We start from the raw sequence: 24,274 nt of genomic DNA, 5'->3' as shown, positions 1-24,274 counted from the left end.
GGCGGCCCAGTGCCTTGCGCCCCCAATTCTAAAGCTCTCTAATGTTTCTGAAGCTGTGCTGGCCAAAGCATGCAGTTAGCGTTGGGTCGACGATTTTAGCACAAGCGCTGCGCGCCGCGCCACCGGTGACGTAAACGCAGTGGCTTGAATGGCTTGAAACGAGCTCAGTGAACTGAATCGCCGGGTCAGAGAGTGGTGATTAGAGAAGCTAAGGAATTAGAAAAACTGTAACCGCTTTTCCAGCGCACCACCGTTTTCTACCACAAACTAGCACCAGTTAATCAAAACCGAAACTGTGATGTAACTGGAGTACTACAAACGGCTTTTGGTTTGAATCGAGCGTAAGAGCAGTGTCCCTGCACTGGCCCATTGTATTAACGTTGACATACCATAGAATAAAGAAAAATACTTCTAAGAACGTTGCACTGTACAACATTGATCCGCTTCTGCCGGAGCTTGGCCGGAGGCTATTCATCTTCAGCCAGTCCACGAGCCATCCGAGCAGCCAGCCAAGCCAGCGACTCCGCGATTCGCGAGCGCCGTCCTGGCGCTGCTCAATTCATCTCTGCAAGCACTGGGCGGCGATGGCGGAAGGAGGTATTACGTTCGTTTACCTTTCGCTTTTTTTCTTTGCTAGAAGTGAACGATTCGTAACTATCTTCGTGGCTCCGAGAGACGCTTGTCGTGAAAGTTTCACAGAGCGCGGGTTTGAAACTGCACGCGAATGGGCGTCAGCTACTGCGTTCACGCAAGCGTAACTTGATTCGTCGCTTCATGTTTTCTTTCTTGGTTTGCTTTCCGGTTTTGTTTACTCAAGCTTTACAGCACGGTAAACCCAGCGCAGTAGTCAGTAGTAGCTTTAATTATTAGTTTTAATGAATGATGCTGTGCAACAGTTGCCTCAATTCGTTGGGCTGCAAGGCCTGTCAGTTTCTGTCGATGCGCTAGGGTCCGCCTCTTCGGTGGGCCAGTCTGTTGCTTATGTGCTAAACGTGTTCGGTGCGCAGATTTTACTCATTATTGTCAAGGCACTTGACTGAGGGTTGCAAACCAATATACAGTCCTCCACTCGGTGGAGAATGTGTTGAAAAAGAGAGATGTTTCCCATTAGTGCAGCTGTAAAGGCGGGCGTTGCCGAGTGCAGAAGCAATTTCTTATGTAAACGTTAAATTATTAGGTACGTACGTTCTATTCATGGTAATTAGTGTCACTGATGAAGCGCTACGTATGCTGCTGTCTGCCTGCATGACGTCACCAGAGGTATAGACACCTGTACGATCCATAACACAATTACTTGTTGGCCCTTGTAAAGCTCTGTATACTATCTAGTACGGTTTTTTTTTTAATTTGAGAATCCTCAGCTCTATTTCATTTAGATCACACATTGTGCTACAAGTACAACCCACATGTTTTTTTATTGAATGTGGATGTTATGCTTGGATTGCTTTCGTAAGAAGAAATTTGAACTCTTGTTAGAATCATACAGTTTGCACAGCAACATGCAGTCTGCCGCCAATAAGGGAAGTTTCCAGTAGTGACAATTTTGCCAATGATGGTCTTCATCTGCTGCATTTATAGAGATCCCATGCCATTCATGTAGGTTCCTCTGTTCCATTGCCTACGTTACTAGGTAAATGGTTATAGTTGTATGTGCACACTACACTGCTACAAATGACATATTGTAGCTTGGCTGCCTGCCCCCTTTGCTATAAAAGAAACAATTAATGATCAATGATACCTCTAGTGGTGTGGCTGAAAGGTTCACTACATGTGAGGGGTTCATTGGTTTTGTAGAGCGTTAAAGATAAAAGTACACATACTATTGACAACAAGCTTTGATTGTTTTAACTTTATTGAACACCGCAGTGTAATTTGCTAGGCATATACAAAAAGATACTGCAGCACAAAACTGCTGTTCTCCACATTGAACATAAGTCTATTAAATTTTGCTACGTATTGAATAAGCGCATAGTGTTTTGGCATAGAGAATTCCATGTTTCCGTTCATACATTACTATCACAGGGCTGTCTAGTGACAATAGCTATTTTTGGCAGTGAAAAAGTGTACACACTGGTAGTATAGTGAAAAACAGTTTGCATTTATTTTTGTGTTTTCTTCTGGTGTCTGTGTTTCAGATTGAGTAAAATAGAAGCTTTCATATGATTTGAGCTCCCTAAGGAAACAAACTCAATGCATAATATGCAATAAACAGGAGTGGTAAAGTGAATCACGCAAGAATATTGCAAATACTAATTTGGGAAGCTTGTTTGTGACAAGAGATACTACAGTGGTAGCCTAAAAATTGGAGATATCAAAGCCGAAGTGGGATGTGATTAGTAGGCCTGTTGTCGAGAGTCCGGTGCATGTATATGAGCAATGCAGTGGCTAATGATTTTGTTTTTGAATAAATTATGCTGAAATTGCAAATGTTGTACTTCTCCCTGATCAGATTGAAAAACTGTCCTTGCTAACAGCTTGACTTGTGTATACTCGCCACATAACTGGAGACTTATTCTTTCTATTCTCTGCTATGCTTTGGTGACTATTTTACTCAAGCTTTCTGGGCGAATTCCTGTTAGTATTTTCTTGCTGTATAGTGAGCATAAAGCTAAACATAACATCAGCTCAAGTGCATGCTAGAGCACACTACCCTCTTGCAGTCATAACAGACAAGTGTCCAAAGATGCACTACCTTGTTACAGGATAAAATATTCTGATAAAGTGCCTTAAGTTTTCTTTTTCTAGTCAATTAGCTTTGTTAGCATTGCATTATCTGGACTCGCCAGGGTGGCTTAGCAGCTATGGCATTGCGCTGCTAAGCATGAGGTTGCGGGATCCAATCCTGGCCAACGCGGCCGCATTTCAAGGGGGCTGAAATGCAAAAATGCTCATGTGTTGGGTGCATGGGAAAGATACCCATGTGGTCAAAATTTCCGGATTCTTCCACTACAGTGTGCCTCATAATTATATCCTGGTTTTGGCTCGTAAAACCCCGCAATCTAATTTTTAAAAAATAATCTGTCAGCCATCAGCTACAATTGCTTTTACTTGTAAAACTGTCGCATCCTTTTCAGAGGTGGCCAAACTTCAGCGCCATTTGTCCCTACTACGTGAAGAATATGTTAAGCTGCAGGCACGCCATGCAGACGTTGAAAGGAAATACAATGTGGCCGTGGCAGCATCCGGCAATGCAGGCTCAGACAGCTTTGTCTCTCGCCTGCTCAAAACCGTGGCGAGTCTGTTTGACCAGGAGCTTTACAGGTATATGCCATAGATATTACCTTTTGTAGTATGCTTTGCACTATTGTCATCCTGCGCAAGCATGCTACAATTTCAGTGCAAAGTTGTTCCACCTTTATATTGATACAGAGAGAGTCTGGTGATCTTTCGACATTTGACACTGTATATGTGGCAGATATACTGTTGTTCAGTAGATTTTCTAGTATCACTTTTTGTGACATGGCATAGCTAAGGTTCATGAAAGGAATCTGGACACTTATCACAAAATGATTTGCAAGTAAAGTGGTGTTTCAGTAGATGAGGCACATAAATTTGTAAACCTAGGTCTCTGAGTCACAATGCTTCTGTGGAGGCAGCTGATTAGTGTAAAACTCTGGCTGGCTTACATACTGTCAAATGTTTGCCCACTTGAACCCATCAGATTTGTATATTACAAGAAAGATTCTCTGGGAAACATAGTGACACAAATAAATACCTTGGTTTAATGTACTCTGGAAATAAATTTTTTGTCAAATTTTAATTTTTTTTTCAAAGCACTGTTATTGTAACAGTGTTCTTTTTTTAACCTTTAGGACCATTCTAAAAAGGTAATAGTAAGAAATAGTATGGCACGGCAGAGGCTTTGTTGTGCATGATGACGTTATCATGCATGATGTCAGGATATTTATTGGTAATATAAAAGATCCTTCACACAGTCACCTGTGCCTGATTGTCAAGTTGAGTTGCAGACTATGGTGTGAAATTCTTTACATGAAGGTCTGACTGCAAAAAAGCACTGAGTTTGCTTCAGTTATTCTTTTTTCTTTTTTTCAGTGACCTGACAGTTCAACTGAACGGCAAGTCAGTACGAGCTCACAAGTTTGTCTTGTCTTGCCGGAGCCAAACATGGGGAGTAGGAAACCTGGCTGATGTTGACACATTAGACTTGACAGGTTAGATTTGCCTCTCTGTCCAGAACCATCTATCATTGCTCTGTGCACACATTCATAGTGTGGGTCTTGCTCAGCTCTGCTTCATTATTTTGATAATTATACAATACATTGATACGAATGCAGGAGAGGCTTCTCCTCAAAAGTCGTGATATGCCTACCCTTTGTCCTCGCCTGTGCTTCAAGAAATAGTTCCTTTATAGGTCACACTGGCGTGGTGAGGAAGTGTATTAGTAGTTCATAAGTAATTAGCACATCATGCTCATGCATCCCATGCAAAGCAGACAAGATCTGCAGCTTTGGGGATGAAGACAACTTACAGTGCAAACAAGCAGTTTAATAAAAGATTAGGCGAGGGGCTTCCCTAAACTTCTCTCTCCAGAGTACCCCCCAGTCCATTCTTATCCCTCCCCTACTTCCCTCCCATCCCCCAGAGTACGGTATTTACTTGCATAATGATCACACTCGCATAATGATTGCACCCCTGAATTTTGTCGTCAAAATCCAATTTTTTTTTTTTTCCTGTGTAATGATCGCACCCCGAACTTGCCGCAATGATATGTCGTGTGCCAAGTCTAGCTAATGATCGTGCTTGCCATCTGTCGAATGCTACGCGAACTACTTTTCAAGACACACCAAGCAGTCTGCACACACCAAACATTCTTAAGCACGATGCCCCACTTTATTCCTTTCATCACTTTCTACACTTCCATGAAAAAAAAAGCTACTAGCAAACTTGCCTTGGCTTTATTTGTAGGCTTTATAATAGTTGTGGTCAACAACAACAACAACAAAAGAGACGCCTTTTGATTCTTTTCGTCTGTACTCGTGGGCACGCAACAAATTGCGAGTGGCAACAATAGCAGCCATGTTTACATTGATAAATTAGAAGTGTACCCTATTCATACGCCGACACTTGTAGCACAACTAAGACATTTGCCCACCCTTAGCGGAAACGTGCCATATTAGGATATTAGTTAAGACAAATGCCGCAGTTTCCGCAGCATGCCTGCCATGTGTTTCTATGTCACTGACAGCTAAGCATGCCCATCTCTGTTTCTGTCCCTCAAAGTGTACATGGCTACATTATTGCCGCAGACTTGCCGATATTAATGATATTATTCATTACTTATATGGAAGAAACTGTTTCAATGCATGTAATGTACTCGCGAAAATAAAACAAATCGCGTTTGGCGGCTTCGGCTTACTCCGCCGGCCGCCATTTTTGTTTTAATGTCCCGCACTGTTATAGCGGCAGCCACCTGTTTGTTGACCTGTTGTCATCCAACAGAAAATGCGGGATGAAAAAAAATTTTTTTCTTTTCGCTGGAAATTTAACCCACGTAATGATCGCACCCCTGAATTTGCGGCAATTTTTTTACAAGAAAGTGCAATCATTATGCGAGTAGATATGGCAGATGCACATCACCCAAGAAGAATATGCACCATGGAAGGCTGTATGGACTGGCTAATTCCTTTACACTAAAATTTTGGGCTCACACTTGGCAAACACAATGCTCCTCCGGCAGAATGAGTAGTTTCACAACACTGCTCGGGCAAGGCAGTGTTGTGAACATGGATAACTAGGAGAAGGAAGGCGAGGGAGAATTGGTGCATTGATTCGCTGATGCATGCACTTCCTTTTGGGCAACATTTGCCTTTGCATTCTTGGCCTGTCAGTGAATTTTCTGATACTTATGTGATCTGTTGTGCTGCCTTTCTGTATTGTGCACAATGTTTGAGTAACACTCTAGCCCATGCTGAAGCCTCATTTGCTTACCTCCCAGACATCCAGCCAGATGTGGGCTTGGTATTGCTGCGCTGGGTTTACACAGACCAGATGGAGTCAGGGCTTCAGGACAGCTTTCTGCTGGATTTGATGAAGACTGCCAAGCGGTTCTCTCTGGACAGCCTTTTGAGCAGGTGCTGGTTTCACGCTGTTATTTGTCTGTCTCAGGCACAGAACCAGTCTTCACCAACCTGCATGGTGTGCTAATTCAGCTTGAGACTTTTTTTCATGTAGCTTTATTTACATACAAAAGAATCTGTACCAGTGAGTATTAAGTGTTTCTCGTAATGCATTTTGTCATCCATGAAGCCATTCTAGCTTTTACAAAACTGATCTTATGGAAGGATCACTTTAGTATTTGCTTATTTGGGCTATTAATTCACACCATAGTATGCTACCGTAGTTGTCCTCTGGTCATATGATAATTGTGCACCACTACAAGGTATGTTTAGCAGACATGTGCCAATATTATTTGTTCCTGTTGTTACATGGTGACTTATAAGATGGCAATGAAGACAATGTGTATTGCTCGACACCATTCCTACTTGCTGTGCACCAGGGTTTCAGGCCAATGCTGTTCTTTTCTTGGTTACAACAATGAACATTTCTTCTACATTTACCAGTGAAAATATGAGCGACTAGTGCAAATTCTTGGTCTGTGTCTCGTGCAAATTAATTTTGCAGGTGTGAAGAAGCCCTCATATCATCTGTGAATGTCAAGAATTGTGTAAGATACTACCAGCTGGCTGATGAGATTGGTGCTCATAACTTGCAGCATCACTGTTCTGAACTCATTTCTAATCATTGGGTTAGTAAACATTTTTCTGCTGAAGAGTTGAAAAGCTCTTTGATTCTCCTATCCCAATCTCTCTTGTCGTCATCTGAGCACCTGTATAATGCTAGAAAACCTTATTTGCAGTAAGCATATGCAGGCATGCCATGTTGTAGTACAGTTGAACCCACTTATAACGATCTGTCAGTTGTAATGACCAGATTTCAGTGCATTTGCAATTTTTCGGCCCAGACTATACAACAATGCGTTCGACTGTGTACGCCATTACTCTATATCAAGTATGAACTTCACCAACTAGCCCAAGTTTCCCTACCATATACATATCTCTATATACACCACTAGTGAGCTTTTTGTAATGGGAGTTCTTGCTAATCATAGTGCTATTTGGTTGAATGAAACGTTGATAGCCAAAATGTAATAACCTTTTTATGCATTTTATTTGGAACATTGACATGAAATTAATGTGCAACTAATTGCTGAACTTATATTATGCACGACGCCATAGGTGCAGACTGCGGGAGGGGCTCCGGAGCCAGAGTCCCTTCCTAAAATTGGTGGGGGAAAGGGGCTCAGCCCCCCACCCCCCCCAAGATTAGAAAAAAAAAAAAAGAGCAATGCGTTACTCAAAGAAACCTAGTGCATATTATTCACAGTACAGTGGAGTAGATGCCAGTAATCTTTTGTTAGTGAGATTCAATTAGGTAATTGTAAATAATTATCTAACTCGAAACATACTATACTAATTATCAAAGTGTCAAAGAGGCATTTGAAGACACTGCCAAGGGACATCTAACTGCAGTATATTGAATAACGTAATAATTGTGTACTCATTCTTTTCCGACATAAATAAACCCCACAAAATGTGGAGAATACCACGTGACTGCGCTGCCACCCGTATCATAATGCGGCGCCTTCAAACAGGCTCCTGCTGAGTTATCCAGAACGAAATAAAGGAAAGAAAGAAAAACATCGAGATCGAGCTAGTGCCATATCTGCCGCGCCCCGGCCAAAGTAACATGTCGCATTTGGTGTTAGTTGGAAACAAGCTGTGATAGCTCTTGTCTGGTGCATGGATGCTCTTTCTTTTTTTTTTTCCCCACAAAACCTATCATCACAACAGCGAATTGACAACATCAGTGCAAAGGTATCAAAGGTGCATTTGTTTCGACCTAGTCACGTCTTTCTCTGATGAGCAGAAGGGAAACATGATCCTTGCCTTGGGATCTGTAAATGGCAACAAGATGAAGGCTGCAGATATATATATCAGTCATGGAAGTGTGGCAGTAGACGAAACGCATCAACTATCATCCGAAATTATGAAAACCTGAGACAAACTGGCAGCTTCCAGAAACAAGCGGAGGACTCCATCTTTGAGTCCTAGCCTACACACGGATGTTCTAGCATTTGGCCTCAAACCCTCATGCTAGCATGCGGGACGGGGCCACCCAGGCACCAATTTCCAAGTCATCAGTTTGGGGGATTCTAAATAATGGCTTTTCACCTGTACCACCTTAACCAGCACCAATGCTTAGAAGATAGGCACCTGTAGAATTATCTAGATTTCTCGAATTGGGTCCTCACAAAAGCCGATGAGTCACCGGACATATTGAGCAGCATCATGTGCACAGATCAAGCCAATTTTCACAGAAATACCTAGGTAAATTTGCGTAATGAGCACTATTGGAGGTGTCTGCAATGCACACTGGGCAAAGCATAATCGGCACTAGTACCAGTGGTTGCTCAATGTGTGGTTCTGAATTTACGCCGGTGCTATAATCAGTCCAATCTTGTTCGATCACACACTGACTGGACAGCATTATGTGAACGAACTCCTTGAAGGACTGGTGGATGAGTTTCTCAGCGAAGTCCCGCTGTCAAAAATCAGGGCGAACAGAAGGAAAGTGGGGCCTCTAGATGCCGAGCAGGATCCCCTTCAGACGTGGGTCACCCAGCTCAGAGAGGACGTCAAAGGGGCCACTAAAGAAATCAGGTCAGAGGAAAATATTGAGGCTATGGACAGCAGGCTGGCACATCTGACTGAGGCCAAACAGTCTATATTACAGAGATGGAAAACGCAGAGACTTAACAGAAGGCTAAGGAAAAAATTGCGCAATTAAACAGAGAAATTGATAATCACTCGAAGACTCTCGTGAAGCAACAGTGGGATGAGATCTGTAATTCGGCTGATGGTAGACTCAAGCATGGAGGTAGCTGGAACCTCCTCAAGCACCTGCTCAACGAGAATGAAACAAGGACAAGCAAGAGAACAGCTATATCTAAGTTGGTTCATCAGGAAAGCCAAGATAAAACACAGAAGGATATCATGGATAGTCTCGCAGCCAAATATCTCCCACTTAAACAACCAAACGAAGAAGACGAGAGCCCCGAATATACGGGAGGCATGTGTGAAGAACTTGACCAGGACTTCACTGAGAGTGAAGTGAGGGCGGCTTTTCACAGTCTTAATAGTAGATCGGCGGCTGGACCTGACGGAATAACTAACAGGATATTAAGAAATCTGGATGATGAATCAATTTCTTATGTAACTGAACATTTCAATGTGTTGGAGAAAAGGGGTATACTCAGAGGAATGGAGGGTGGCCAATACTATCCTCATACCAAAGCCAGGAAAACAACTCACTCTGGACAACCTCCGTCCTATTTCCTTAACGTCCTGTCTAGGCAAAGCTATGGAACATGTCATCCTAAATCGACTCACTAAATACGTTGAGCACAACGACATCCTCCCATACAACTTGATCGGCTTTCGTCTCGGGCTGTCAGCTCAGGATGCTATGCTGCTGATCAAACACCAACTTATACAGGCCAGCCCAGTGCATACGAAAGCTCTTTTGGGATTGGATGTGGAAAAAGCTTTTGATCGTATAAAGCATAAGGCAATACTTGGCATCCTCTCGGAGATGGGGTTAGGTAAGAGACTCTTTAACATGATTAAGGACTTTCTTAGAAATCGAACTGCACAACTCATGCTGGGTGAGCTTAAATCAGAAGCTAAGAATTTGGGAAATAGGGGCACTCCACAAGGGGCTGTGCTCTCACCCATGCTATTTAATTTAGCAATGTCCAAGGTTGCAAGAAATCTGGAGAAAATTGAGGGTATAAATTATGTGGTATATGCCGACGAGATAACCATATGGAGTGCCAAGGGTAATGTAGGACAGACAGAGACCAGATTACAGGAAAGCTTATATGTTGTAGAGAACACACTGAAAGACATGGGGTTGAAATGCTCGGCAGCCAAATCAGAACTCTTGGTCATTAAACATCGCAGAAAAGGTCGCAAACCAAGAGGTTACATTCTGGAAGATGAGCCAAGAGTGTGCTTATACACTCATGAAGGATCCGCAGTCAGGCTAGTTGAAACAATCAAGGTTCTTGGGTATCACATAGACTGAAACAGTGCTAACTATAGAACAATACAACATATCTCGAATAAAACAAATGATGTCATTAGGTTACTAAGGAGAATTACCAATAGACACAGAGGCGTAGGAGAGGACAGTGCTTTGAGGCTAATACACGCCTTTGCTCTCTGTCACTTCACTTATGTGGCTGGATTATTCCAATGGAAGCAGGCAGCACTTAACAAACTTAGTGTGATTCTCAGGAAGCTCATTAAAGTAGCCCTAGGGATACCCAGTAACGCTGCAACTGACAAACTCATGAGTCTAGGGGTGCACAACACAATGGAAGAAATCGCGGAGGCTCAACAGCTAGCGCAACACGAAAGATTGACAAAATCACAAGCTGGCAGGAACATATTACAGGCAATAGGTCCAGAACTGAATACATCAAGGAGCCCAATAGAGGCTGAAGTAGAATTAAGGACTGACGTTAGGAACAAGATCAGAACCAACCCTCTCCCCAGAAACATGCATCCAGAATATAATGTCGAAAGGAGAAAGGCAAGAGCTAAAGCACTCTTGCAAATTGGCAGCTGTAGTTGATGCAGCCTGGGTGAAAGGTAAAGAAGCATATACGGCCATTGTCTCAAATTATCAAGGGAAGGTGCAAGATGCTATCACTATTTTTACCAAGGACCCCATGGTGGCGGAACAAGTGGCAATTGCTCTAGCCATCAGGAGTAATAAGCGGGCCTGCATTTACAGTGATTCGAAATCCGCTATAAAATGTTTTGATAAAGGCTACGTAGCTGGTGTTGAAGCGAAACTTTTTGAAAACATTGGGATTATGAGAACTGAAATTCGATGGTTTCCTGTGCATATGGGAAAAGTGGACGAGACTCGGATAAACCTCAATGAGGTTGCTCATGACTTGGCACGAGGACTTGCTAACCGTGACAGTCACAACCGAGCCGTTCACCATCAAGCCAGGGAATCTAGAGATCATTTAATAACATACAATGACATTACCAAACACTACTATTTAAAACGCAGACAATTCCCATTGCCACATTCAAAACTGAACAGGGCTCAGGCAGTCTCACTGCGCTTATTGCAAACAGGTACATATCCCACACCGTAAACCATTAATAAAATATATCCCAGAGAGGGAGATTAGGATGGACTGCAACGATTGTAATGGCATTATTGGAATCAGACATATGCTGGCGGGGTGCCCCGCGACTCTCCCCAACCTCGTTGAAGAATGGACACAGTGGGAGAAAAGATTCAAAGCCCATTATTTCAGGACCAACTAAGGGCCGTCCAGAGGGCCCATGATGTCGCTGAAAGGCTTGGCCTGACAGTGCCAACGTGGGAGTGGCCCGCCTTGACTTAAGAAGTCGGGCCTCCGGACCTCATTCGAATAAATTTTTTCGCACACACACCCGCACACAGCAGCAGCCGAGCACGAAACTGCCTGAATGCAGCTTTTCATGCGCAATAGACTGGAAGGCACAGGCCTATAAATTGGCCGGCTAGGTCACCTGACCTCCCTCCAATCGATTTCTTTTTTTTTGTAGTTATGTGGAGGATCGTGCTTACATGATTGAGATGGACATCAGATTAGTTCAAGGCAAGGATAACAGATGTCTGCCGTAGAATTCCAGCACCGGTCATCAAGAACGCCTCTGAAGATGTGACAAAATGGACACAGTACTGCATAGCTTCACAAGAAGACCTATTCGAACACATTCTCTAGGCTGGTTTTTCCAGGCACCCTGGTTGCCAATTCGGCTCATTTAGAAGTGTTATGTTTACTTTCTTGAATGCATCGGTTTTGCCTTTCCTCTTGTGGGGATGCGCGACTCTCGCGCGTCCCCTGATATGTTTTTCCCACATAGCGCGTCTCCTGTAATCCGGTTTCGCCACGTGGCCTGGCGCCCGCGGCAGTCGGAGTGGTTGAGGTGCAGTACGAGAGATGGCGCGAGTGTTGCGCTACTAATGCCGCCGACAGGCGGGGTTACTTGGGCGCTGAAAGACAAGACGCTTTCTCTTGGGTTCAAGATCGTCAAGCGGCGCGGACGTCTCGCGCGGGCGCCGATTCTTGCTTCTGCGAGACCGCCTCGCCTGGCCTGCCTTCGAACGCGCCACTGTTCGCGTGACCGTACGCGCGATCAGCCAGGCGTTGGGACGCAGCATCTCACATCTGGCTGCCCAACGCGGGGCTCTTGGGGCATCGGACGATAGTTTTTAACAGTTTTGCTTCGTTCGAGACCCCTGTTTGAACCGAAGCGTAGGCCTAGCGTCGGCGGCGGGCTTTCTTGAGAGAGGCGACGGTTGCTGTAGTGCGTTTTAACTTGTCAACATGCTAAGCCTTTTCGCAAGTGTTTTTTTTTAATGACATTCGTTGGTACGAGAGCCACGTGGTCTGCATCCTGGGAGAGCGAGGCTTAGCGCCCGCGGAGCATTGGCAAGCCTGAAGCGAGTGAGTACGGAAGCCTCGTGGGTGGTCCGAATTTCTCATGCAAATAGCGTCTCCTATCTCTTTGACTCATTTGAAGTCGCGGCTCTGGGAGCCGGGTGGCCGCGGGCCACGGGTGCCACTATGGGCTGACTGGTATTGCGGCCTGGCACCGAGCGCTCAGACACCGTCTGGGACCGTGGGCGCCGTCAACTTGGATGCTGTGTGCACCGAGCAGAGTAGGACCACCTCACAGAGCGGACGTCTCCTCGCGGCTGCCTGTTTTGCGCTCATTTTGGGTGTTGTTTTTGGATGCCGGTTGTTGTCAGGGTAGCGACGCTTTAGGCCTAAGGCTTTACGAAGCTGCCTGTCGCACATGGAGGGACACAACCTGGTGGACCGTGGCATTGAGGCGTTGCAATTTGCTTCCCTCATTCTATTTAGCCTCGCACGAATTGAAATTACTCGTTCGACTCAAGGAAGCGAGCTTCGTTCACATGAACTTAGCATCTGAGTAGCTGCCCGATCTTTTGCTAGCCAAGTTGAACATCGTACCACGTGGGCGATGCGCATGCAAACTTCCTCTCCCTTGCACTACTTTAGTGTTTGCCAAGTGTGTTGAGTGTACGCAGCGTGAGTGGGGTCACCCCTGGCTTGCTGCCACCTGCACATCGTCTGCGCTGCTGCCCCGGACTACGATCGACCCACCGGGCAATGGTGATGCTGTGGCGAGCTCAGCGCAGCGACTTCGGCGGTCACCGACAGCTACTGCGGCTCTCGCCAGCAGGACGCGTCCGCGCGGGCGACGCTTGCTCGTTCCGACTAATGCATCGCCGTTTCCGGAGTCCTGGCCTGGAAGCGTGCCGTCGAGTCTACAAAGCTGCTGCTGTGACCGGCGGACGCCAGCGGTGTACCCAAGGACAATGTTGGATCGCATGCTATGGACAGCGTGTGGACATTTCCTCAGCGCGGCCACTGTTCACGAAGCACGCGTTGACGTTAGACCGCGTGACATGTTTCGCCGGAATATGTAGTGATTTAAGGTTGGGGGGGTGTGGGGATGCGCGACTCTCGCGCATCCCCTGATATGTTTTTCCCGCATAGCGCGTCTCCTGTAATCCGGCTTCACCAGGGGCCTGGCGCTCGCAGCGGTCGGAGTGGTTGAGGCGCAGTACGAGAGATGGTGCGAGTGTTGCGCTGCTAACGCCGCCGACAGGTGGCGCCGAAAGACAAGACGCTTTCTCTTTGGTTCGGGACAGCAAGCAGTGCGGACGTGCCGTGCCGTGCGTGCGCCAATCCAAGCTTCTGCGAGACCGTCTCGCGTGGCCGCCTTGAAACGCGCCACCGTTCGCGTGACCGTACACGCGAACGACCAGGCGTTGGGATCCAGCATGGGGTGAACATATTCGCTCGCTATCTGGTCACGGTGAGTCGGACTTCTAGATTTGTCGCGCGCCCATCGGCATGTTTTGTGGATAGCAACTCGGCTAGCTGGCATTGATCTGTGAAAGGTGCAATAAATTACCTTGTGATTGTTTGCACTACTGTGTGGTCGTTCCTTTGTCCCAAGAGCACGGGAGGAGAACCCCACACTCTATACGTTGATCGCTTCCCTGTCTGTTTATCTCGCTTTTATTTTTTGACATGAACTTGTTTTTGCAGCACATATACACTTTCATGAAAAATAAAACGGTCACTTTAATTTGGCTTCGGTCTGAAGCAAGTTTCTGGCGCGAAATATAGCTTTGTGTGCACTCTTTCGATGCGGTGAGAGCAGAGCCGGGATCTTGAAACATCCAATGCCTATTGAATTGCTTTTTGCATTTCGTGCGCCATCAGAGCAGCGTTTTGGCTGCATTATCAAGGGGCTTTTGTTATCAATGTGATCAGTCGACCTTGAGAGACTGATAATAAGTGTAACTTAGAAATGAGAGGAAGGATTAGCTGCAAAGCCGCGAGACCTGTTCTTGGTGCTCCTTCCGTGCCATTATCAAGGTGACGTGCTGTCTCTTCGGGTTTGCGACAGGCGATGCAGTTGCTTTCAGTCAGCTAATTTGATAGCACGGCTTTATGATACGGGTGAGAGCACACTCACGTGGTATTTTTCATACTTCATGAGGTTTCTTTGCTATTCGGAAAAAGTTGTGCGCAATTAGTATGTTGCTGAAAACACTGCGGTTGTTATTTTGGGGTGCCTCCAAATGCCTCATTACCACTTTGAAAATTAGGACAGTACTTCTCAAGTTAGATAATTAACTGCAATTACCGAATTAAATCTCAGTAAGGAAAGAATTACTGGTGGCTACTCCACGGTACTGGAAACAATATGGTTTTCTTAGTGACACAACTGCTCTTCTTCAGTCTTGGTGCATGACAGTTGGGGAACACTAATTCACTCAGTAACCGAAATTAGCCAAGCCAGATTGACTCGAAATCAGAATCGGCAGCAGTCATGTGCAGCAGCGCTGATATCAGACTCACAGAAAAAAAAGAGAGAGAGAGAGAGAAAGACAGATGCTGCAGTTTCGCCAGAAAGGCGAAGCAGTATCAGTGATAGCCAAGTATGCTACAATTACACGAAGGAATATTACACACCGAGAGGACTCAGGCTGAGAAATTGAACTGTCTCCTACTATGATATCTTGTGAAGTGACACATATAATGCCCACTTCAGAGCTCAATTCTTTGAGGTCACACGAAGTTTTTTGAAGTGCAAGGAATATATATATATATATATATATAATGTGTGTGTGTGTGTGGGGTTCGGAAAGCTGGTCCCTCCCCCCCCCCCCCCCCCCCACTGGAAGAATGAGAACTCTCCGCGCGTGTTTTTAAAACACGGATCTTGTGAGCTGCCCCACTTAAAAACATGGAAATGCACGTGTTCACTTTCCTATAGACTGAGTGCTTAAATTTATCATACTAGGTAGATCACTGTGTTTAGATGAGAGAATGCTACTATTGCAACTTCAGTTCATGCTGTCCACCCTTGCACTTGTTACCTTAGGAGTACAAAAAGTGCTGAAATTTCGATAAAGCAGTACACCATTTGTATAGCCTTCCTCCACTGGTAATGTAGACATCCTGGGGGGATTTCATTCCTTTCACATTTTTGAAATGGTGCTATCCATTATTCTGTGAAGTTTAACTTGTGAGCAGCACATTACGATTCGTGACTATTTGTACCATTCCTCCTCTTCATGTAGAATGACTTTGGAAGTGAAGATTTTGCCCACATGAGTGCACCTCTCCTGTACACCATGTTTAAGGCAAAGACACGCTACCCCCTGCACACCGCCATTAGAACTCATCGAGAAGATGTTGTCTTCCTGTACCTCATTGAATTTGATTCACTGGTGAGTCATTTAGCTGCCACACATTGTACAAAATTAATTTCAGCAATCTTGCTTGTCTAAGAAATGTTGCCAACTAGCCAGAGTGTATTGCTTTGGAGTTAGCATAGTTTAGAGTTCTGATGGTTATCTGATCTGCAGGCTGGGGCTCCAGAATCTAGTCTGTTGTATGCATATGCTTGAATACATTTCAATTTTTTTCTGATGCCGTGGTCTCCAAACCTTTGCCCACGACTGTACATAGTGGATGTAATTCCTATTTTTTTGTTCCAGTATGGTGTTGTGTTTTATCTTGTTTTGTGTGTATTCATATCTGCTTGATGTTTTTGACGTTCAAATGAAGCTTGTATTGCCTCATTCATGTCAGCATCGGTGTTAGTGTTGCCATACAAAAAAACCCAAGCCGCACAGAAATAAAAAATTGCTTGTTGAGCTGCGGATTCAAACCACCAACCTCCGAGTTGCGAGACCAACACACTAACCGGTTCAGCCACTATCGGTACAGCATACGTGCCCCTTAAAGTTGGGTTTTATATGCATGAAGAAGTAGATGCAGCGCAAGGTGCGAGCCAGTCATAGACATCATTTCCCTCCGGAGGAGGGAAAGGGTGTGATCGCATGTTTGCCCATTGTCTCCCATCAGTTCAGGTCCGGCAGTCAGATGGGAAGGCCGCGTTTGGTTCATTCTGCTGAAGAGCAGGCCGCGTTGAAAGAACAGCAGCGGGAACAGGCCGCACATCAAGCGTTTGACTGAAGGACAGGTGGCCTTTCATGAACACAGCCGGGAACTCGCTCGAGAAAGGGCTCATCATCGACATGCCGACCTCGCCGTGAGGAAGCACAAAGCCGAGGCGTTACGACAATGAAGACCCACGAATTCCGAGCTTCGCTTGCACGCCTCTTCACAGTAGTGGAAGGGCGGTCAACTTTGTCTTTAGCTCATATATGGTTTATATAATCGAGTCCTCAACTAATAGTGTGATGGCTTATATTTTACTCTTTTCACATTACAACTGCTCATTACATTACTACAAATAATTTGTAAAGGAGGTTCCATTACTGTTACTGCTAATGACCAACCGGGCCTCACTGTCTCAAAGAATGGCGATTTCAAGTACAGTGAAACCTAGTTTCACCGTAGTTTGCCAGAGCTTGGAAAAACTATGTACTAAATGGTAGTACTGCTTAACCGAAATAGCATGAAATCGCCCACTTACCTGTCAAAAATGGAACTCAGGAAGACTGCGATGAAATGGCAAAAACATGTAGTATTTACTCCGCGCTACAAAAGTGTGTTATTTTCATTTGATGCCGTGGCGGCGTAGCAGCAATGACAGTGGCCTCAAACTTATTGAAGCTGTGAGCCAGCTTTTCAGCCAGCCCCCTCTTCTCGGCAAACACTCGCATGGCAGATTCCTTGTTGGCATTGCATATTCTCCGTGCATGGGCGCGGTAGCGCTGCAGAAGTCGGGGGGTGCCTTCTTCATTGCGGGGTGCTGTTCTCATCGCAACGAGTGCATTCATGAGGCTGACATAACGCGCAGCTGCTGGCACTGTCGGGACTGAATCACACCCGTGCTGTCGCTTTCTGTGTCGTCCTCATCACTGTCGTTGGGCGACACTTCGGCAACAGAGGCAACAATGGCGAAAAGTCGAGCCTCGTAGCTAATATCTTTTCGCGGTCGCAGCAGCACTGCCAAGCAACTTCTTCGCATTCCAAATGCCACACAGCGTAGTCAACGGCAGATCCCTGTCGCTTGCCAGTGCCGAGTTCTTCGTGTCATGTTTGATAGCACAAACAATTTCCAGTTTTTCTTCTATGCTGAGCACCCTGTGTTTCTTTATCCGAGCTTCGGCATGACACGAGTCTTTGCTTGCACGATGCCAAAATGATGTTGATGTGGCTTCACACGCAAACGCACAGGGCGCTTGGAGGCTGTTGTTCTGATCTCTGAGGCTTGTTGTTCCGACGGGCCGCCCAATGGGGAGGATGCGCCGGCGTAATTGCGCGACAAAAAGTTAACCGATACATACGCAATAAGCTAGTACGCTTTATGCGGATACAAAACGCATTATGTTCAATGGCCACTGAGTCAGAGATTTGACTTTACTAGTTTTGAAACAAACTGCTGTTTAAACGGGTATGGTTTAACAAGGTTTTACTGTGCTGTCTTTGAAAGCTCCTCCAGTATATTATTATACAGGGCGTTTCAGCGGACACTTTCAAAAATTTTTAAACATTGCCTGTGGCAGATAGCACAATTCTAGTGCATGAGCTGGTCCACTGGAAGAGGCGGGCATTACTTGCACTAAAAATTTAAATGCATAATCAGCTAATTAAGAAAAAATCACTAATTAAGTTTGTAACTAATTATCCTATGGCACATATTGCAAGGCCTATCCACTTGAAAAGAATTGTGGGGATGACGCCATTTACTGGATATGCGCCGTTCAACTTGTGGTAAAAATGCACTATCATTCCTCTGACTTAACAAAAACATCATTTTATGCATTGACGCACAAAGTAACTGGAACACCAATGCATTTCTCCATAGAGTTCTGGAATTAATATCTTGTAACTGGCATTATCCTGAGAATTCGTTCCAAGTGGATCCATCCTAACTCCTTGGCTAAAATTTGTAAATTGCATGTGCCATAAGGTAATTAGTTAGAAAATTAATTAGCAAAGGTTTGTTAATGAGTCAGTTAGGCATTTCAATTTTTTTGAGCAAGTAATGTCTTGCCTTTTCGTATAAACCAGCTCATGGACTAGAATTGTGCTATCTGCCGCTGCTAATTAAAAAATTTTTTGAAAGGGTTCGTTGAAACATTAAGTATATTGTAAAATACAAGTTGCATTAAAAACTGAATTCTGATTCTGATGCCTTCAGGCCTGGAACGTACTTTAAAAATTCACCGATGGTTAACATACCCCCTAATGTGAAATTTGAAGGTAGCTGTATACATGTTTTCATTTCGCATTATATTGGCTTGCGCAAACAATCTGCCATTTGCGGCACGTTGCAAATGGAGCGAAGTGTAGCATCACTGCCTCACTAATCGAGAGATCACGAGAGGCAGCACATTGTTGATAGGTGGGGGCTGCGATTCACACTAGCCGGTGCAGACATACCTCCGCTCATGCAACGCTTTGTTTCCATAAATGGTATTGGTGCCATCATTGGTGAACAGACAATGTGCACTACTCTGGTGCCACCTCGTAGCCATCATTGCCACAAAGCCCGTCTTGCACAGCACTACGCTTCTCACGCTTCCGCTTTTTTCCTCATGGTTCCGCTGCACCCTCCTTCTCCACTTTGCTCCTTGTGCGCTCTTCACTATCGTCGTCTTTCATCCACGCTATGCGTTCACTCTTTTGCTGTGCTCGTTCGCTTGGTTACGAGGACACCGAGAGACATCACCGATGCTCGCCGCAAGAATCGGCGCCTAAGAGCTGCACTCTAATAAATAAACCGAGCTTTTGAAGTGTGATAAATCCCAGCCAGCCAAATTGTTTCAGAACCTTCCGCTATGGAATCTATGGGGTAATGAAAACCCATCAATTAACCTTGACTTCTGCCCACCCAGCTGCCTGGCAAGCTGAATGAACTCGATGACACCGGCCAGCTGCCCCTGGACCTGGCCTTGTCTTCTCGTCAGGAGAGCATTGCCACTACATTGCTCAACCATCGAGCTGATGTGAATGCCACAGATTTCAAGGGTCACACTCTGCTGCACAAGGCCATCGAAAGGGGTGTGTGTACTGCAGTGTGTGCTTGGAATGCGGTGCTGCCTGAAGGGAAATAGTAGCTGAACATCCCCTTCACCTGCCATTTAATTCTGTTCATTGAAATTTTATTGTGAGCATAGTTTTTTTTTCTTTCATCACCATATTTGAAAATTTTTCATTTTATTTAGCCCCTAAATGTTGGCACCATGCCTGAAACTTCTACAATATCATATTTATTCGAATATAAGATGAGGTTTTTATCGCAGAATCCTTAGCCTTGAAGTCTTATATCGTTTTATATACAGATTTATAAGCGAGAAACACCAAAAGTGGAATGCGGACTGTATGCAAATTCTGCCTTTAAGTGTGGCTTTATGGCATCGCGAGCTGCGATGCCATGAAGCCACACTATCTCGTGTCGCAACGATTTGCACTGAATGAACGTGTCAAAACTTACTGCCAAAATGCCCCACCCGAAGATGCTGGTGACCTAGACTGAAATCGAGGAGCGCAAACATAAGCTTGCTGAAGCCGCGAAAACAACGTGCATCTTGGGTCACTCAAGCCTTACCAGGTCTGCACGTCGGCATCTCGTGCCGCAATGATTCACGAAATGCTTCACATTACGTAGATTTCAACCAGTTAGTTGAGCCTGCCAATTTTTTTTAGTGACTATAGATTCCACATTCTCCCTGTTAGTATGTTCTTTGATGCACTTTTTTTTCTAACGTGTGAACGAGGTTCTACTGTAATCGAATAAATATGATATTTCTTGTGCAGGGTCTAAGGCATTTGTTTCCAATACAAGTGCGAGCATTACACTTGGCCATTTTAGCAACTTCACCTATTTGATGCACTTTTTTTTCTAACGTGTGAACGAGGTTCTACTGTAATCGAATAAATATGATATTTCTTGTGCAGGGTCTAAGGCATTTGTTTCCAATACAAGTGCGAGCATTACACTTGGCTATTTTAGCAACTTCACCTATGAATTTTCACTCTTTATACATTTCTGCACTTTATACATCAGAAATTCAGGGAACAGGGACAAAAAGTTTTGTCAGTTGACAAGCTTGATGGGATCCCTGTACTGTTACAGACAGTCAATGGCAGGGCAGCAGTGGTTGTTATCAGTATTAGAGCATTATACATTATTGTAAAAACTTCAATTCTAGTGAGGATGCAATATCACCGCTTGTCGAATGCAAAAAAAATTTGAACAGGTAAAGAACATACGTATAGTGAAGTACGAAAGAAAAAAAAAGGCATACCACATTTAACAAATTCAGAACAAATCACTAGGGGTACATGATTATGTATTAACAAAACTAATGAAAACTGCTTAGAAAGTAAAATTTAACATCACTATGCCTCATATTGAGGACATTTACATCGCAAGAAATTATTCACTCAAAAGTCTGCTTAATTGATATTCTAATCTGTTAGAGCCATAATTAACACTACAGAAAGGTTCTAGCCAAATTGTCCTGCTCTGGAAACTACGCTTTCTCTAGAGCGCTCTGTAGCTTGCACAGGGACATAAATGAGGTGTTATTATACGTTAGACTCATTTTGTAACGGAGCAATTATCAGTTCTTATAGAGCTGCTCAAAAGGTGAGATGCTGTACCTAATAAATAGATTGTGTGATGGTGAATCCCAAGGAACATCTGCAATTTGACGGAGAGCTTTTTTCTGTAATCTATGAATCTTATCTATATTTATGTCCAGCGTCGTACCCCATACTAACGAGCAGTAATACACTTGGGCGGAAAAAAGTGAGTTGTACACTAAGAGCTTCAGTTTCTCAGGTAATACATACCAGCGGATGCACAGCATCCCAACTATTTTAGGAGATTATGAAGAATACTTTTAATTAGATAATTCCAGAGAAGGTTTTTGTTGAATATTACGCCAAGGACTTTAGTTCCTGACACTAAATCAATTTTATTAGAAGAGATTTTAAGATTAAAATTAAAGTATATGTTTTTGGTATGGTGTAAACAAAATTGTTTTTGTCTTTATAGTATTGATTTGCAGTGTATTTGTTATACTCCAGTTATTTAATTTATTGAGAACAATGTTTGCATTAAGGGAAAGATTACAATGTTATTAGAATTTAAAAAAGTATGCTTGTGTCGGTCTGCATAGATTGTGAATGAAGCCTGTTCTGTTACATTTACAATATCATTAATATACAGATTAAATAATAAGTCCTAACACACTGCCCTGAGGAACACCTGCTTTCACAGTTTGGTTGCTAAGAATTCTTCATTTATTGCCACAGTTTGCTTTCTATTCATTAGGTATGACGTCATAAAATTCAAGGCCAAGCCACGAAATCCGCAACGCTCCAATTTTGCTAATAGTGGCATGTGATTTAATTAATCAAAAGCTTTTGAAAAGTCAACAAAAATTCCTATATTTAGTTGTTTGCCTTTGAAAGCCCTCATGATCATTTCTTTTTGCTTTAGCAGTGCTGCAGTGCTAATTGTGTGGACAGCCCTTTCCTGAAACCATACTGAGAAGGTGATATCAACAAGTGTTTCTCACAAAAAGAACTCATGCGCGTAAAAATAATTTTTCAAACCCTTTCGAAAATATAGGTAGCACTGAAATTGGTCGGTAATCGCACAGGTCGGTTTTATCCCCAGGTTTAAACACTACTACTTTAGCCCGCTGCATATTATCCAGAAATGTTACGGAGACCAGTGACACATTAAAGATATGTGTAAGGACAAATATAATATTTGCCACAACAAACTGAATTGGTTGAATTCTAAGCCTGTCAATGTCTCTCGCTTTACTATTATTCAATACTATCAACACCGAATGAACCTCGTATTCACTTGTTGGATTCAACAATGCACTGTCTTTGATGCTGATATCATCATCAGCAGCAGCAGCCTATTTTATGTCCACTGCAGGACAAAGGCCTCTCCCTGCAATCTCCAATTACCCCTGTCCTGCGCCAACTGATTCCAACTAGCACCCGCTAACTTCCTAATTTTATCACACCACCTAGTCTTCTGCCTAGTCCAACAGTTATCTAACCTGCGCATTACGTGACTGGCCCAGGGCCATTTCTTTCTCACAATGTCAATTAGAATATCGGCTATACCCGTTTGATCTCTGATCCACTCTTTGTCTCTCAAGGTTATGCCTAGCATTCTTCGTTCCATCGCTCTTTGTGCAGTCCTTAACTTGTTCTCAAGCTTCTTTGTAAGTCTCCAAGTCTCTGCCCCACATGTCAGCACTGGTAAAATGCACTGATTATACACCTTCCTTTTCAATCATAATGGTAAGCTACCAGTCAGGAGCTGACAATGTCTGCTGTATGTGATCCAACGCATTTTTATTCTTCTATGAATTTCCTTCTCATGAACAGGGTTCCCTGTGATTAATTGACCTAGGTAAACATACTTCTTCACACTCTAGAGGCTAACTGGCGATCCTGAACTCTTGTTCCTTTGCCCAGTTATTCATCATTATCTTTGTCTTCTGCATATTAATCCTCCCAACCCCACTCTTACACTCTCTCTGTTAAGGTCCTCAATCATTTGTTGTAACTCATCAGTGTTGCTGAATAGAACAATGTCATCGGCAAATCGAAGGTTACTGAGATATTCGCCATGGATCCTTACTCCTAAGCCTTCCCAGTTTAATAGCTTGAATACTTCTTCCAAGCAGGCAGTGAACAGCATTGGCGAGACTTTCTCCCAGTCTTACCTCTTTCTTTATAGGTATCTTCCTGCTTTTCTTGTGCAGAATCTTGTGTACACCTTTATTACGTAATGCTTCTGACTGCTGGTACCTTTACTGAATCAAATGCTTTTTCGTAATCTATGAAAGCCATATAGAGAGGCTTATTGTACTCTGCTGATTCCTCGATAACCGGATTAATGACATGGATGTAGAGTATCCCATCCTTAAGCCAGCCTCTTCCCTTGGTTGACTAAAGTCCAGTGTTGCCCTTATTCTATTGGAGATTATCTTGATGAATATTTTATATAATACTGGGAGTAAGCTGATGGGCCTATGATTTTTCAATTCTATAATGCCTCCCTTTTTGTGGATTAGTTTAATGTTTGAATTCTTCCAGTTTTCTGGGACCCTTGCAGTCCATAGACACTTCGTATAGAGAGTCGCCTGTTTTCTAAGCATTATGTCTCCTCCATCTTTGGTTAAACAAACTGTTATTCCATCTTCTCCTGCCGCTCTTCCCCGTTTCATGTCTTGCAAGGCCCTTCTGACCTCATCACTAGTTATAGGAGGAGCTTCTGTATCCTGTTCATTACTGTTTCGAATGGAGTTATCCTGAGTCCTCTGGGTGCTCTACAGGTCAGTATAGAATTCTTCCACTACTTTTACTATACCTTTGAGATTGCTGATGATATTACCCTGCTTATCTTTCAGTGCATACATCTTGGTTTGTCCTATGCCAAGTTTCTGTCTCACTGACTTCAGGCTGTGTCCATTTCTTACGGTTTCTTCAGTCTTTCTCACGTTATAATTTCAAATATCACTTATTTTCGCCTTGTTGATCTGTTTTGACATTTCTGCTAATTCTATCTTATCTCTTGAGTTGGACACTTCCATTTTTTGTTGTTTCTTT

The 24,274-nt window shown here is 43.9% G+C and overlaps 1 protein-coding gene across 1 annotated transcript in view; it reads left to right on the top strand.

Moving 5' to 3' along the window:
- Positions 1-485: 485 nt before the first annotated feature.
- LOC142575290 (rabankyrin-5) overlaps positions 486-24,274 on the top strand; it is a 70,836-nt gene continuing 47,047 nt past the window's right edge. The window contains exons 1-7 of the mRNA XM_075684531.1: positions 486-597; positions 3,075-3,261; positions 4,054-4,172; positions 5,957-6,092; positions 6,643-6,766; positions 15,784-15,933; positions 19,519-19,684. Of these exons, the coding sequence (XP_075540646.1) occupies positions 585-597; positions 3,075-3,261; positions 4,054-4,172; positions 5,957-6,092; positions 6,643-6,766; positions 15,784-15,933; positions 19,519-19,684 (895 nt within the window). The 5' untranslated portion in view covers positions 486-584. The remainder of the gene's footprint in view (positions 598-3,074; positions 3,262-4,053; positions 4,173-5,956; positions 6,093-6,642; positions 6,767-15,783; positions 15,934-19,518; positions 19,685-24,274) is intronic.

The sequence above is a fragment of the Dermacentor variabilis genome, chromosome 3 (genome assembly GCF_050947875.1).
Source record: "Dermacentor variabilis isolate Ectoservices chromosome 3, ASM5094787v1, whole genome shotgun sequence".
Classification (NCBI taxonomy): Eukaryota; Metazoa; Arthropoda; class Arachnida; order Ixodida; family Ixodidae; genus Dermacentor; species Dermacentor variabilis.
The sequence above is the reverse complement of the archived record's forward strand: the minus strand, read 5'-3'. Positions and strand labels throughout refer to the sequence as shown.